At 44.0% G+C, this 17,935-nt stretch overlaps 1 protein-coding gene across 1 annotated transcript in view; it reads left to right on the top strand.

Moving 5' to 3' along the window:
- Positions 1–8,696, top strand: part of CTXND2 (cortexin domain containing 2) — a 50,672-nt gene extending 41,976 nt beyond the window's left edge. Inside the window, exon 2 of the mRNA XM_082275515.1 lies at positions 8,037–8,696. Coding sequence (XP_082131641.1) covers positions 8,037–8,247 — 211 coding nt within the window. The 3' untranslated portion in view covers positions 8,248–8,696. The remainder of the gene's footprint in view (positions 1–8,036) is intronic.
- Positions 8,697–17,935: the final 9,239 nt, after the last annotated feature.

Here is a 17,935-nt window from a genome sequence, read left to right as displayed (position 1 = left end):
AAAAAAAAAACACCACATCCAATGCACTTACAATGATGGATAGTCAGGCACAACGAAGGTGTTCCAAGGCCTCTCCTTGATCACAAGGATTCCCTGAAGCTCCTATTAGACAGCCCAATGTCCCTAATGGAGCTGCCAAAGCTGAACAGAGTCTGCAGGGACCTACTGCGCATGTGCCCGGTTTATGCACCGTGCACAGATAAAACTCACTCAGACAAGCAGGAAGGGGAAGCAGGAAGGGGAAGAGGGGGAAGAAGGGGAAGAGGAACATGTCACTAGGTTGCCATGATGACACGTTTCAGAGTCGCGGGCTCCTTCATCCGGTTTTTCAGTTTCATTGAATAAGCCGAGTTACGCTAGGGCGGCTTTGCGCTCTCTCCGGTGTTTGTGATGATATAGATGGGTTCTGGCCACCCGGTGGAATCCTGGAGAGCTGTAGCAACCATAGTGTTAACGAACTGTCAGCCATTTGGTGCACTTTATTCAGCCAACAATTGGACCTTTAGACCAGCGCATCTGCTAGTTATCTTTTTTGGTTTGTTTATGGTATAGGAGTGTGTCCATGGGAATGTTTGACCATTCTTTCAGAAGCACATTTGAAAACATCTCCGCTTTAATTCATCCCAAAGGTGTTCTATCGGGTTGAGGTCAGGACTCAGGCCAGTCAAGTTCCTCCACCCCAAACTCACTTATCCATGTCTTTATGGACCTTGTTTTGTGCACTGGTACGCAGTCATGTTGGAACAGGAAGGGGACGTCCCCAAACTGTTCCCACAAAGTTGGGAGTATGAAATTGTCCAAAATGTCTTGGTATGCTGATGCCTTAAGAGATCCCTTCATTTGTTTTCAGGGGTTGGGCTTGGCCCCTTAGTTCCAGTGAAGGGAACTCTTAAGGCGTCAGCATACCAGGATATTTTGGACAATTTAATGCTCCCAACTTTGTGGGAACAGTTTGGGGATGGCCCCTTCCTATTCCAACATGACTGCGCACCAGTGCACAAAGCAAGGTCCATAAAGACATGGATGAGTGAGTTTGGGGTGGAAGAACTTGACTGGCCTGCACAGAGTCCTGACCTCAACCCGATAGAACACCTTTCGGATGAATTAGCGCAGGGAATCCCAAACTATGACCCTGCAGCTGTTGCAGAACTACACATCCCATGAGGCATTGTAAAACTCTGACATTCACATACATGACTAAGCATGATGGGAATTGTAGTTCCTGAACAACTGGAGGGTCGTAGTTTGGAAAACCCTAAATTAGAGTGAAGACTGTGAGCCAGGCCTTCTGGTCCACATCAGTGCCTGACCTCACAAATGAGCTCCTGGAAGAATGGTCAAACATTCCCATAGACACACTCCTAAACCTTGTGGACGGCCTTCCCAGAAGAGTTGAAGCTGTTATAGCTGCAAAGGGCGGGCCAACTCAATATTGAAATCTACCGAATAAGACTGGGATTCAATTAAATTTCATGTGCGTGTAAAGGCTGGTGTCCCAATACTTTTGGTAATATAATGTATGCAGGGCTTTTTTTCTCAGAAAATAGATGCGGGAACCAAACAACGCCCTCCCCAAAACCACCCTCTCCCTCCCCATACACCCCCAAACTGCATCAAATAGTGGATGTGGCCAAATTTTACTAACAATGGAAGAGTCTTAGAGAGGTAATAAATACCAGGAGTACATTACATACAGAGTGCAGAGTTTTGGGGGGGGGGGGGGGTGTTACACATAGAGTACAGATTTCAGGGGTGCGCTAGGTGCAAAGTTCGGGGGTGTGCTACGGAGGGATTTATTTCTCAGAGTATTGGTGCAGGAATTCCTCCTTTCTGAGTTTCCCCTTTCTCCACCCCTACCAACCTCGGATCCCCTCCCACTAGAATAGATCCCCCAGCAGCCAGCATCAATAGATCCTGCAGCACACCCCAGCACCCCTTACCATTACATACATACAGCCAGTGTTGGAGGTGCCGGAACTGCGTTCCCCCACGTTCCTGCTGAAAAAAAGCCCTGAGTGTATGTAAAATATCCATACCAGAAATTCATCTAGAAGGAAAAGTAGCAATTGAAAAAAGTACTTGTTTAGTTAGACAATCATTTTTTTTTTTCAAATCATTTTTGCCTTTTTTTAACCACTTGCCGACCGCCGCACGACTATTTACGTCGGCGGTCAGCCCCTCACAGGCAGAGTGATGTAGGGATACGTCGCTAGCCTGTGAGGGTCCAGGGAGCGAGCGTGCGCCGCCGGAGGCTCGCTCCCGCATGGTCATGGACCCCCCACGCGTGTGACCGGCGGACCCCATGTCCGCCGGTCACTCGCGATCGTCGGGGGAGAGGGAGAAAGGCAGGCGGCTAATATAAACAAGCCACCTGTCATTCTCCCCTGTGTAGAAACAGTGATCATACGGTTCTACTATGTAGGACCGTTGATCACTGTTCCTACACCTCAAGCCACAGCCAATCACAGTTAGAATCACGCCCCTAGGGACACACATAACCCCTCCCTCTCAAAAAAAAAGTTAACCCCTTCACTGCCAGTGTAATTTTACAGTAACAGTGCATATGTATAGCACTGATTACTGTAGAAATGTCACTGGTAACCCCAAAAGTGTCAAAAATGTCAGTCAAGGGTCCGATCTGTCCGCCGCAATGTCGCAGTACCGCAAAAGTGCCGCCATTACGTGTTAAAAAAAAAACAACAAAAATGACAAAAATCTTTCCCTTTGTTAGTAAACGCGATAACTTTTGCGCAAACCGATCAAAATACGCTTTTTGCCAAACATTTGTAGTATAAAACAAATTGGCCAAAAATGTTAAAAAATTTTGATTTTTACATTTTTTTGGGGAGAATTTCATATTAAAAAATGTGAAAAATATTGTTATTTTTGCAAAATTGACGCTCTTTTTTTGTTTATAGCACATGATCAAAAAATCGCACAGGTGATCAAATACCACCAAAAGAAAGCTCTGTTTGTGGGAAAAAAAGGACGTCAAATTCGTTTAGGTACAGCGTCGAACGACCGCGCAATTGTCCGTTAAAGTCACGCAGTGCCGAATCGCAAAATAGGCCCTGGTCAGGAAGGGGGTAAAATCTTCCGGGGCTTAAGTGGTTAACTCCTCCGTTCCGTATAACTGGGATGAGGCAGGCCTGCATCTTTTGCCTATAACGTTTGTGTTGAAAGGCGCCCCTCTTTGTCATCCCAGATATTTAGGAGGTATGAGCTGGAGTCCTGATGGGACCATGCTGAAAATACCTCTAAACAATGACAGACTGAGAGAGGTCAACACCGCATTATTGAGATACCTCTACGTACAATGAAACTCTATCTGATGAAAGTGAAGTGTACATATAGCCTGGACCTCAGCAATGTACTGTGGCAGGACATCAATCAAATATATGGCCAATGTTTACAAGCCAAATATTGTCCCATCCAGAATAGATCCGGGTATTCATCTGTGTGAGGGACATTCAGTCATTGTAGGACAGCTGTTGGTCAGGAGGATTTTCAGAACCATGGACTTTATTTGCATTGAATGCCATTATAAATAAATGTTTGGGGAAAAATGGAGAGGTTGGAATCGGCGCTACCTGATATTATAGATGTGCCAAGATGCTACAAAGTGATCTTATTTAAACCATAAGGACAGTGAGACAATATATAATAAAATGGTGTAGAATAAAGTGCAAAGTGCAAAAACATAGAGACAAAATCGCAGAGACAAACAACTGGGCTAAGTGTGTTATACGCCCAAGCAATACTATAAAGTGCTGCGAAAAAATAAATATAGCTGATAACATAAAGTGCAAAATATATTTTAAGTGTAAAGGAATGTAACAGAATAAAAAATGTGCACCGGAATCTTGAGTGGTAATAAAATGAAAGAAAAATGCCACTAAATGGTGTGGTGATGAAAAGGGGGAGAGAGAAAAAAGCCCCCTATATACAGAAATAATTGTGTTGGAATAATGTCCGTGATAAGGTGCAATATAGTAGGGGTGAGTGTGGAGGAACATAGGTGCCTGTTTCCAGGGCAGCCATCAGGGGGGGACAGCCCATACACATGTAGGGGGCCCGGGCATTCCGAGGGGCCCCGTCACCCAGGCCCCAACCAACGAAACTGAGTTGTTGCTGCTGTAGTAACTAGCAATTGCTAAAGCAGAGCGGCTGCAGAATAAGCCAATGCAGCTGAAGGGATGGCTCTTTGCTGGATTGCGCTGTCTCTTTGCTGAATATATAAGGCTGTCGCTTTGCTGGATTGGGATATATCTTTGCTGAATATATGAGGCTGTCTCTTTACTGGATTGGGATGTGTCTTTGCTGAATATATGAGGCAGTCTCTTTACCGGATTGGGATGTCTCTTTGTTGGATTAGTATGTCTCTTTGCTGAATATATTTGGATGTCTCTTTGATGGATTGGATTAATTTTCATATATTGAGTTGTAAGAGTGTTAAAACAGAAGTGGGTGCACTGAAGGACTTGGTGGAATGGCCAGTGAGCGGATTTGGGGGGACGGCCAGAGGGCGGGCTCTGCGTAATGTTGGTGGTCAGGCCCGGAGGGGCCCAGGTCTAAAGTTGTGTAAGGGGCCCCAAAACTTACAATGGCTGCCCTGCCTGTTTCTATAGTGTCCACTAGATGTAGCACTCACCCTTTAATTTCCACCTTAAGATAGCAGTAAATGATAAAAGGGTGGATGTAGTTCCACACAGGGGTGGATGGGGTCCGGACTGTGATTTTTGAGCCGGGGGTCCTGGAATCCTCGCGGATTGGCAAGTCCCATCTAGATGCTCAAACACAGAAAAAAGATCCCAATGGTGTAGTATTCAGTCTGATTAAATCAGTAGTATGCTGCAGCACCTTCTGCGTTCCAAGGGACTGGCAGACTGCAGACCGGAAGTGACGTGTTGATGTAGAGTACCGCCCTACGAACGTTTCGTCATTGGACGTCTACTGGAGCGGTTCCAATTAACGCAAATCAGTGTATATTATAATCTGTAGGAAAATTATAGAGTCTACAAACTATAGTATATAGTGTATACCTGAAAATCATGATGTACTGATGGCCTATCTCATTTCTTGAGGCCCATAAATGCCAGGACAGTACAGATATCACAGATATCCCCCCATTGATCCCTTACAGATATCCCCCCAATGATCCCTTTTCGGAAAGTAGACAGTCCAAGATATTTAGTAACAGACATGGCAAGTTTTAGGGGTCTATTTTCTAAAACATTGGTTGCATGAATGTCAGAAGTTTTCACACAAGCTGAATGAAATTTCATGGTATGTTTTCTAAAAGAGAAACTCCCGTGTCATTAGCTGTCTAGTGGCTCTTTATAATGAGAGGGCATAGGGCATCTAATACATTTCGGGGGGCCACAAAATCCTCCTTCATCAGGGCTGAAGGAAAGCCCATAGCACTGATTAAGGGGAGGGAGTTGTGTGGCCCCCCGAAATGCATTGGCTGTCCTTTGCTCTGCTTGTTGTAACCAGTTGAACAATAAAGACGTTGGACTTTTCAAGGAATTTTCACTTGGTGCTCCCTTTGACCTATTACACTTGGAATTTTCAACTTGGATGAATGTGCTCTCCTGGGGGATTCCCTTCTTTGGGTTGAGCTGCTGAATACAGGGCAATTGGGCTTAAGTAATGACTTTGTCCACATTTTGATAACCTGCGAAAATTCCTGTCCCCTCTACCACCAGTTTTTCAGCTGTCCTACCCTGACATGTATTCGGGCTGAGTAAATTAATTGGAATCCCTACGTACAGAAAGTAGGAACACCAGTTCATGCATGTATAAAAATGCATTACAGGGTTCTGGATTGAGTTTACCTGTGCTAATTAATTAAAACACCTACTGGTGACTTAATTGGTGGACGTCATGGTATTGCTGAGGGTAATTTGCTAGAGTCTGCTTACCTTTCTCTTAATACCGTCCAGGAGATTGAATGACAACAGCGTCTTTTTGCTGGGCGCTGCCAGTGTGGGCTCCCGCCAGTTGCACCCCCTTTCCCTCCTTTTTTTTCTCTTCCTTTAGTACTTCCCTCCCAATACTATATATGGGCAAGGTTGGATATCCCCTGTGACCATTTCATGGGATATCTGAGCTAAGCAATCCCGACCACCCCCGTGGTGAAACCATGGACCCTTCTGCCCACACCACTCCTTTCATGTCACCTTTTGGGCACTAAAGTTCTACTTACCCTTGGCCTGCTTTGTATTTTTACAAGGCTTTCCTAGTTTCTTTGAAAATATGTGATCCTCCAGATATGATAGTTTGCACCTTGAAGGACAATGCTGGTTACTCAGGGATTGAATAATTTTGTCCAATCTTTTCATTTCTGTTTTTTTTTTTTCTCTTTTTCCCATTTGCATTGCTTTCCTTTTTGTTATTTGTTAATGTACTAAAACAATTGTATAAATAAAGAATGCTAAAAGAAATACCAGTTTAAAATGTCTGGCATATTAGTAATTACGACCAATGCAGGTAGCATTACTCTAAAGTTGTGAAATACTTGCAAAGTTTACTAATTAAGGTTTGACGGTTCATGCTTTGCTTGTCTCAATAACCCTAACTTGTTACTGAAAGGAAGGATACCAGGATCACGTAAAAACATTTTTTTAACCACTTAAGCCCCGGAAGATTTTACCCCCTTCCTGACCAGGGGGTATTTTGCGATTCGGCACTGCGTGACTTTAACGGACAATTGCACGGTCGTGCGACGCTGTACCCAAATGAAATTGGCGTCCTTTTTTCCCACAAACAGAGCTTTCTTTTGGTGGTATTTGATCACCTGTGCGATTTTTCGATCATGCGCTATAAACAAGAAAAGAGCGATAATTTCGCAAAAATAACAATATTTTTTCAAATTTTTTTATATGAAATTGACAAAAAAAAAAAAAATGTAAAAATCAAAATTTTTTAACATTTTAGGCCAATTTGTTTTCTGCTACATATGTTTGGTAAAAAAAATTGCAATAAGCGTATTTTGATTGGTTTGCAAAAGTTATTGCGTTTACTAACTAAGGGAAAGATTTTTGTCATTTTTATTGTTTTTTTAACGAGTAATGGCGGCGATCTGCAATTTTTTTTTTGCGGGACTGCGACATTGCGGCGGACAGATCGGACCCCTGACTGACATTTTTGACACTTTTGGGGGTACCAGTGACATTACTACAGTAATAAATGCTATACATATGCACTGTTACTGTAAAAATGACACTGGCAGGGAAGGGGTTAACTTTATTAGAGAAGGAGGGGTTAAGTGTGTCCCTAGGGGCGTGTTTCTTACTGTGCAGGGATGTGGCTTGTGATGTAACAGCAGAGATCTACGATCCTACATAGCAGGACCGTATGATCTGTGCTGTTACACAAGGGAAAATGACAGGCGGCTTTGTTTACATTAGCCGCCTGCCTTTCTCCCTCTGTAACCGACGATTGCGAGTGAGCGGCGGACATCGGGTCCGCCACTCACACGCGTGGGGGGGGGGTCCGTGAACGAGCAGGGGCGCGCCTCCGGTGGCGCGCGCTCGCCCCCTATTGGCTCTCAGGCGAGTGACGTACCGGTACGTCACTTTGCCTGCATGGGGCTGACCGCCACAGTATATATACTTGCGGCGGTCGGCAAGTGGTTAAAGCTCTAACAGGTAGAGGCAAGGCATTATATGCACCTGCTGGAATGCCATTAGGAAGATTGCTGTATATCACAGTTTCTCCACTAGGGTTCCTCCAGAGGTTTCTAGGGTTTCCTTGAGCAATTTCTACCTCTCAGGTAAGTTTCCACTGACACCATTGATCTTTTTAGCTATCCGTAAGGGGGTAATTCTTCTCAATACTCACAAATGTAAGGAGCATTCTTCCCACTGACCATCCTACTAAGGTATCATGAGTTGTAGATCTAGTAATTTTTAGCAGGTTCCTTGAGACCAGAAAGTTATTTCAAGGGTTCCTCTGTGTTAAAAATGTTGAGAAATGCTGCTCTGGATGTTTGTATTTTCTTTTCAATGTCACGATCTTCTGTCCCTTTTTAGGTCTTTGCCCATTGACACAGATGACGAAAAGACAAAGAACCTCAAAATGGATGACCCCACCTTACTGCCCCTTGTGGATGTGGATAAAGGATTTGCTATTGCATTGTTCCTGCTCCTTTGCGTGTTCCTCGCCATGATGATCGTACGCTGTGCTCGCCTTATCATGGATCCCTATAAAGACATCCCAAATTCTATGTGGGAAGACCAGTAGAGGAGAGATCTTGGTGGGAGGTTAATGACTGACATTTGGCCTTCTAATCTCTAGAACGCTGGGGATCCTGTATATACCTTTTTAAATGGTTCTTGTCAGGCAGGAGGACTTTGAAAGTTACTATTAAATCACTGCCTTCTCCGGGGAGGATCAGCAAAGAATTTTGAGAGTGAAACCTGCCACTTCAGCACTCACTTGACAAGCCATTACTTTCTCTAATTTCATTAGCTAAATGAGCTGGTTTTTCAATGCTCGTTCACTTCTGCGCTCATCCATCTTGAAGAAAATCGCAGTTTTTGTCAGGCTGTTAATTTAGTGCTCAAGGCCAGTGCACGGGCTGCTGCTCTCGATATGAGAAACCAATACAGCTCTTCTTAGGTGGAGATTATTTAACTCATTCCAATAGCGATTAGGACTTAAAAAGAAAAAAACAAAACAAAAGGAATATAATATTGGCATTACTATCCAATGTGAGTTAGGCATATAATTAGAACCAAACTGGTAGCATGATATTTAAAGTGCACTTGTGATTTAATAGTAAACATTTTGCTATGAAGGGAGCTGGGGAGGTAGACAGTTCGTTCAACGAAGGTTTTCATGTGTTTTAAAAGTGTCACTTTAAGACCCATTTTAGTTTTTTTTTTCATCTTAACCTTGGTAGTACTATCAGGTTAAGCCTCGTACACACGCAACTAATTTCCGCCGACTGGTCGTTCGTCTTTTGTCCAGAGTGCGTGTCTGTTGGTTGGAATGTGCTCTAGACTGCACACGAATTTTCCCGCACGACAGAATTCTACTTCATGTGTTGGATTGCTTTCTATGTGTTCTTTCATCTCTAAACATGCCTAGTCTTGCTCATAAGATTTTTCCCCATCGAAATCTGTACTAATGAGACGAAAATCGGACGTGTTTTGACGGCCGACAAAAATTATATATCCTGCACACCAGGATTTTTTTCGGCCGAAAAGTCGGAGTCGGTTGTCGGAAGCACCATACTAACAAGCCGAAAATCGTCAGATCGGTCGTTGGATGAAATTTCCTGGCCCGAATTTCTACTCGTATGTACGGGGCTTTAGACTGTTACAGAGAACCTAATACCAGACAATTGTTATTACATTCTAGAACAGCAATTCTCAACAAAGGTTCTGTAGAACGCTAGGTTTCCTCCAGAGATTGCCGAATGTTCCTTGAGCAGTGGCTGATTGAACCCCCCCCATTTAATGATGCCTCCATAAGTTAAGGGTCGATTCCACATGGCATGTAATGGCACTTTTCCACTGCAAGTAACGGCTTGGCTCTACTCTGCCCTGCTTGGCCCGGTTTGCTTTCCCACTGCTGGTACCGCATGGTACGGTGTTGGAACGGTTCGGTATGGTTTGCTTTTCCACTAAAGTAGTACTAAAGTTAAGTGGGTGGGATAACAACGGGGTGGGTGGGATTCTCTGACCAATCAGGGGCTAGTAGTGACTGCATGCAAAGGATTGTGGGATATGGTACCGGGTATGGTACCTGTTGGAACCACAATTGAGTAGGTACTGTTTTTGAGAGCCGTACCGTTCGGTTCCACGCAGTGGAAAAGCGCTGCCGTACCGAACCGAACCATTCCCACACCGTACCATGCGGTACCAGCAGTGGAAAAGCACAAAAGTGAGCCGAACCGTTTGGTTCCATGCAGTGGAAAAGCGCCATAAAGGTAGCATTCTGACCCAGAACAATAAGGAGGTCTTCCCACTTGCCACCAATGTAAAGGTTATTTGTTCCAAGGACCACCGATGAATTCGTTTTTGGAAGGGTTCCCTGCAACGTAAAAATAATTTTAAAGGTTCTAAGCACAATTAACCCTGGATACACAGAGGAACCAGATAAAAGGTATTTTAAAGGGTCCTCTGGGGTTAAAAGGTTGAGAAAGACTGTTCTAGAATATTGGTGCTACAGAGAGTAAGCTGGAGAAAAAAATATCTGAGTTGTCTTTTTCACTCGTTTTTTAGAACAATTTCAGGACACTTAACTCTCACAACCTAACTCCTTCGAGCTGCCGTGGTAAAATGTAAGAGGGACCTAATAGTAAAGGGAATGGGGACAATATCCCATTTCTAGAACCTATAAAACCTTCCCATTGGAAAACCTGAGGGCAGTGCCTACCTTCCCTAACCTCTTCCTTTTCAACACATTGTTTAAGGCAAACTAATAAGTGCACTTTAAGAAATACTTTTATATTCTTTTGATTTACCTTTTTATATTATATTTTTAGATTTTTAAGATGGGTAGAAACATAATTTCCAACTATAGGTTCCTCCTTTTCTTTAACATTGTTTCTGACCAAAGATCAACTCTGTAGGACAGCTGATTGGGAAATGACAGTAGAAAGCAGTCAGAGGTTCTGAAAAACACGCTCATGGGTTTATAATATGTAATTGCCCTTGTAGGTTAGGTGATACATACAAGAATACATTGGAAGCAGACACCCCCATCGCTGCTCTTGGGAGAACAATGGGCTCAATTTCATGCACCTATAGACATGGCATTTCAGTAATTGCATTTGGTTGAATTTGGTCAGATTGGCGACAGTCTCATGTCAATGGGCATCACTAAACACCTCTTGTAAACTCATCTCAGGGAGGAAATTGAACATCTTACCACCATTCCCCAAAGATATTTTGTCTACCTGCTCCTCCTTTTTGTACCCTTGGCTGAGGATACATATTTAAAGCTAAAGGACATCCTTGGGATGAGTCATGACATCTTCTATGCATGGTCCGTCTACAGCTCTGGTTGAATTTGGTCAGATTGGCTTGTCTAATTGCCAATGGGCACCACCAGACACCTCGTCAACTCATCTCAGGGAGGAAATTGAACATCTTACCACCCTTCCCCAAAGATAATTTGTCTAACTGCTCCTCCTATATGTACCCTTGGCTGAGGATACATGTTTAAAGCTAAAGGACATCCTTGGAATGAGTCATGACATCTTCTATGCATGGTCCGTCTACAGCTCTGGTTGAATTTGGTCAGATTGGCTTGTCTCATGTCAATGGGCACCACCAGACACCTCGTCAACTCATCTCAGGGAGGAAATTGAACATCTTACCACCCCTGCCCAAAGATAATTTGTCTAGCTGCTCCTCCTTTTTGTACCCTTGGCTGAGGATACATATTTAAAGCTAAAGGACATCCTTGGGATGAGTCTTGACATCTTCTATGCATGGTCCGTCTACAGCTCTGGTTGAATTTGGTCAGATTGGCTTGTCTCATGCCAATGGGCACCACCAGACACCTCGTCAACTCATCTCAGGGAGGAAATTGAACATCTTACCACCATTCCCCAAAGATAATTTGTCTAAATGCTCCTCCTATATGTACCCTTGGCTGAGGATACATATTTAAAGCTAAAGGACATCCTTGGAATGAGTCGTGACATCCTCTATGCATGGTCCGTCTACAGCTCTGGTTGAATTTGGTCAGATTGGCTTGTCTCATGCCAATGGGCACCACCAGACACCTCTTGTCAACTCATCTCAGGGAGGAAATTGAACATCTTACCACCCTTCCCCAAAGATAATTTGTCTAAATGCTCCTCCTATATGTACCCTTGGCTGAGGATACATGTTTAAAGCTAAAGGACATCCTTGGGATGAGGCATGACATCTTCTATGCATGGTCCGTCTACAGCTCTGGTTGAATTTGGTCAGATTGGCTTGTCTGATTGCCAATGGGCACCACCAGACACCTCTTGTCATCTCATCTCAGGGAGGAAATTGAACATCTTACCACCCTTCTCCAAAGATAATTTGTCTAACTGCTCCTCCTTTATGTACCCTTGGCTGAGGATACATGTTTAAAGCTAGAGACTATCTTTGGGATGAGTCCTGGCATCTTCTATGCATGGCCTGTCTACAGCTAGGATACATAGATTAACCTGTTGTTCTGCACGTTCATAGATAGCTTTCCACTGTCAACCAAGACTTGGCCACCATATTTTAGAGGCATTTCTTAAAAACCTGTCCCGTTATTGTATACATCAATTGGAACATAATCAGGACTGCTAGAGAACCTACCATCAACTTTTATTTTTACTAATTATTTTAGTAACTCCTCTAATTTCTTATTTCAACATTTTTTCCACAATCTGGAAGCCTATACTCTGAGGGATCTGAAAGCAGGAGAAATAAACTTGTAACCATATTTCAGTCATTTATACATGATCATCGTACGGTAATGTTTTCAGACACCGTAAAGAGCTCACGTCAGTAAGAACTCCCCTGACACAGCAGTGCTAGAAGGAAACCCTAACACAGCAAACCTTCATCCATAGCACATTATTAGAGCACAACAAAGTGGTAGCACATAACAGGCAATTTTCAGAAAACATTATATTTTTGTACTTTTTTCTGCAGCCTATGACAAAATGCCAATAAAATGGCATGACTTTACTAAAGCCTTGAGTCTGAAGGTAATATTTGTTTTCAGCAGAAATTTTTTTGCATCCTTCTTTTGCTGTTAACAAGCTTTTTCACGCCACCACCAGAGGGCACTCTGCATTGAAGTGCATGTAAGCCCTAAGAAGAGACTTCTCTTATTTGTTCCCTTTTGGTCTTTTAAATATTCAACTGAAAAGAATTTTGTTCTATCTATTCGATAAGCACAAATAAATAGAAATGTAGTTCCAAAACATCTGGGGTGCCAAGGGGTGGCAAACCTTGGCACCTCAGATGTTTTGGAACTACATTTCCCATGATGCTCAACTACAGTGCAGAGTACAGGAGCATCATGGGATATGTAGTTCCAAAACATCTGGAGTGCCAAGGGATGGCGAACCTTGGCACCTCAGATGTTTTGGAACTACATTTCCCATGATGCTCAACTACACTGCAGAGTACAGGAGCATCATGGGAAATGTAGTTCCAAAACATCTGAAGTGCCAAGGGATGGCGAACCTTGGTACCCCAGATGTTTAGGAACTACATTTCCCATTATGCTCACCTACACTGCAGAGTACAGGAGCATCATGGGAAATGTAGTTTGAAAATATCTGGAGTGCTAAGGGATGGCGAACTTTGGCACCTCAGATCTTTAGGAACTACATTTCCCATTATGCTCACCTACACTGCAGAGTACATAAGCATCATGAGAAATGTAGTTCCGAACCATCTGGAGTGCCAAGGGATGGGGAACCTTGGCACCCCAGATGTTTAGGAACTACATTTCCCATGATGCTTAACTACACTGCAGAGCACAGGAGCATCATGGGAAATGTAGTTCAAAACATCTGGAGGGCCAAGGTTCCCCATCACTGCTATAAGCAATATGGCTGGAAACAGGACCTCTCTTCCCCTGGCCATACACTGAATTAACTTTTGGGGAAACTGGCTGAGCTGTGGGTGGCCCTCTTGGCATCCTATTGCCCAACAACAGAATTTGATCTAAAAAATTCAAGTAGCCAGGTCAAAATTGGTTGCAGTCACTGCTTGATCAACAATTTCCACCTGGCTACTTGAATTTTCAGATCAAAGGCTGTTGTTGGGCAATAGGATGCCAAGAGGGCCACCCACAGCTCAGCCAGTTTGCCCAAAAATTCATTCAGTGTATGGCCAGGTGAAGAGAGGTCTTGTTTCCAGCCATATTACCTAGAGCAGTGATGGCGAACTTTGGCACCCCAGATGTTTTGGAACTACATTTCCCATGATGCTCAACTACACTGCAGAGTGCATGTGCATCATGGGAAATGTAGTACCAAAACATCTGGAGTGCCAAGGTTCGCCATCACTGCTAGGCAATATGGCTGGAAACAGGACCTTTCTTCCCCTGGCCATACACTGAATGAATTTTCGGTCAAACTGGCTCAGCTGTGGGTGGCCCTCTTGGCATCCTATTGCCCAACAACAGCCTTTAATCTGAAAATTCAAGTAGCCAGGTGGAAATTATTGACCAAGCAGTGACTGTCTGCAACCAATCAGATGCAGGTACTGTTTGGGTACTCTGACATCCATGGGTGGCAGCTGTCAGAATACAATAGCCATCAGGAGAGATCCATCCACGCTTTTTAGTGTGTTATTATAGTGAATGGCCAGCTTAACTCACTATTGGCATTACTTAGAGACTGCTTGGACAAGTATAACTGTATGATTTTGTTTTTACTAAACCTAATAAATGCAAGTGTCCTCTTATAATACATAAATGTGTCTCGCACAGTATTGGGGACGCAGCCTTGAGGGGTCGCCTAATGACTCAGCAATGAATTGATGGTACTATACTCCAGAGCACAATGCTGCCACCATCACATTCTACAGTTCATTGTGGATTCTTTGTTGTTTTTTTTTTTAAAGACTTTGTGGCAAAGACCAAGCTTATAGCTGCTCTATACTTCTTAGAAATGATCCAAGTTCTCCCAAAAGACTTTTAGACTGTTAAAGTGATATAGTTGTGAGTCCTGCAGGCGGTGGTTAATGTGCTGCATGGCATGCAACCAAAGCGAATGATGTACGGTACAGTGTAGGGACCACCAAGCAAAATCAGGGTTCTACCATGGAGCAGTGTGAGAAGCCAAGAATCTCAGGCTGCAGTATGCATGTTTTCCTGCAGGTGATGCTCTATGATTATTCACTTAGGCTTCAGTCACATGTCAGCGTAGCGATCGCGGGCAGAATCACCGTGATTTGCAATAGCACCCCAAACGCTGTGCGATGTTGCCGCGATTTGCGCCTGCCGAATCGTGGTAACATCACGCAAAAAAAAAAAAAATCGCGGGACGCATGACGCCCCAAAAAAGGTACAAGAGCTTCTTTGGGGTGTCATGCGTCCCGCGATTTTTTTTTGCGCGATGTTACCACGATTCGGCAGGCGCAAATCACGGCAACATCGCACATCGTTTGGGGTGCTATTGCAAATCACGGGCAACGCACAGGCGTCCCGCGATTTGCAATGATTTCCGGATCGCGGGCAGAATCGCGGTGATTCTGCCCGCGATCGCTACGCTGACATGTGAATGAAGCCTTAAGGCCTGGAAAAGATTTTCCCCCTTAATGACCAGGCCATTTTTTGCAATACGGCACTGCATTATTTTAATGGACAATTGCGCGGACGTGCGACGTTGTACCTAAATAAAATTGATGTCCTTTTTTTCCCCATAAATAGAGCTTTCTTTTGGTGGTATTTGATCACCTGTGCGGTTTTTATTTTTGGTGCTATAAAAAAAAACAAAAGAGCGACAATTCTGAAAAAAAAAAAACAACAATATTTTTTACTTTCTGCTATATAACATTCCCAATAAATAAAATTTTTTCATCAATTTAGGCCAATATGTATTCTGCTACGTATGTTTGGTAAAGAAAAAAAATCCCAATAAGCGTATATTGATTGGTTTGCGCAAAGGTTATCTACAAACTATGGGAAAGATTTATGTCATTTTTATTTATTTTTTTATTTTTTACTAGTAATGGCGGCGATCTGCGATTTTTAGCGGGGCTGCGATATTGTGGCGGACAGATCGGACCCCTAACTGACACTTTTGGGGGTACCAGTGACATTACTTCAGTAATTAGTGCTAAAAATATGCACTGTTACTGTAGTAATGACACTGGCAGGGAAGGGGTTACCACCAGGGGCGATCAAAGAGTTAAATGTGTGCCTAGGGGGTGCTTTCTGTGTGAGGGATTTACTTACTGGATGAACACAGAGACCTGTGTTCCTAAATAGGAGAAACACAGGATTAGGGCTGCAACTAACGATTAATTTGTCTGTCGACTAATCTATCGATTACTTTTACGATTAGTCGACTAATCTAACGATTATTTTTATTTTATTTTTTTGCTTAATTGAGTGTTTTTTTGATAAGCTAATTAATCCTGTAATTAATACAGACCCCTCAGTAAGCCCCCCTCTCAGTACAGACCCCTCAGTAAGCCCCCCTCCCAGTGCAGACCCCTCAGTAAGCCCCCCTCCCAGTACAGACCCCTCAGTAAGCCCCCCCTCCCAGTGCAGACCCCTCAGTAAGCCCCCCTCTCAGTACAGACCCCTCAGTAAGCCCCCCTCCCAGTGCAGACCCCTCAGTAAGCCCTGCCACCTAGTACAGACCACTTAGTAAGCCCCCCTCCCAGTGCAGACCCCTCAGTAAGCCCTCCCACCTAGTACAGACCATTACAAGCCACATCCGGTGTAGCGCCGCACATGTGACATCTCTGAGTACCTGGGTGATCGAGGAGGATGGCGAAGGTGTTGCGGCAGAAGCTGTGGCGGAGTACAGGGGTGCTGGAGATGGTCAGCGCTCACCCTGAACAGCTCCTCAGGTATTCATGGTCCTCTTGTCTCCGACATCGGTGTGGACGGAGCCTGGGGGGTGGGGGGATTTCACCCGGCCCGCAATGATTACAGCGGCGCTGCGGCCGGCCAGGGGCGCGTGACGTCACGTGTTGAAGCGTCGTTGCAGCCCTACACAGGATCCCTGTGTTCATCAATGACAAAACAGCAGTGTGCCTTGTTTACTTCGGCAGACCGCCGTTCTGTCTCCATGGGGAGCGATCGCGGGTGCCGGCCGACATGACCCGCTGATTGGCTCCCCGTCGCGCACGCCCCCACTAACTGCTACACGAAATGACGTACAGGTACGTCGTTTCGCCTAACAGAGCCGACCAGCTGCAGTATAACTACGGCGGCTGGTTGGCAAGTGGTTAAAGTAGTATTAAACCCAAAAGCAAACATTTATTATATTGCAAATTACCAATTCTTAGATGTGATGGCTGCATTCTTTTTTCTTTTATTATTGTCTGATGAGCTGGCCAGTAAATCTGTTTCTCAACAGAACAAGCTATCCTTCGGATGCAGCAGTTAATAGGTTGAGAGACAATCTGATAGGGGTGCTTACAATGGTCAGCTTTTATTTATGTATGGATGGATACACTTGAGTACAATCAACCTGCCCATAGATGGTTTGAATCTCAGCCAGTCCCTGCCAAACCAGCTGAGATTGGAATCATCTATGGCCGGCAATATTACAGGAGGTGTGTTACTGGCCAGATGACCAAGTGAAAACAGAGGGGGAAAAAAGCCTTGGAAAAAAAAAGAAAACAAATGCAGCCACCACATCTAATGATTGGTAAGCTGCAATATATTGAATTTTTGGTTTTAGGGGTTTAATACTGCTTTGGGTATGATGTAGGAATAATAGGGATTGACATACACCGAAAATGCTTGTTTTATATGTTGTGCTAGGGGTTTCATTCAATTGACTTGAATGGCAAAATGCAGAACAGTAGACGCTAAATGTAGCATGAGGACATATTCACAATGTACTATGTACTATGAACAAGTCATTTTCTGTAGTATATGCATTTTGCAGTGTTTTAAAATGCAGGAAAATATGTACATTGGCATGCTTCTAGTGTGAACAAAGCATGAGAGGGGGAGGTAGGCCGGTTGTCTCCAAACTTTCTAAACGAAGGGCAAGTTTACCATCCTTCAGGCTTTAGGGGGGCCAGACTGTGGCTGGTGGAGGTAGAAAATTCAATGCTGTCAATAGGAGTAAGTAATACCCCATCATTGCTTTTATTGGGGGAAATAGTGCCCCATTGTTGGTATCAGTGGAAGCAATAGTGCCCCATTGTTGGTATCAGTGGGAGGAATAGTGCCCCGTTATTGGTATTATAGGGAGGAATAGTGCCCCGTTGTTGATATCAGTGGAAGGAACAGTGCCCCA

The sequence above is a fragment of the Pelophylax lessonae genome (assembly GCF_965119305.1).
Source record: "Pelophylax lessonae genome assembly, chromosome: 13".
In the NCBI taxonomy this organism is placed as follows: Eukaryota; Metazoa; Chordata; class Amphibia; order Anura; family Ranidae; genus Pelophylax; species Pelophylax lessonae.
This window is presented reverse-complemented; position numbering and strand designations above follow the sequence as displayed.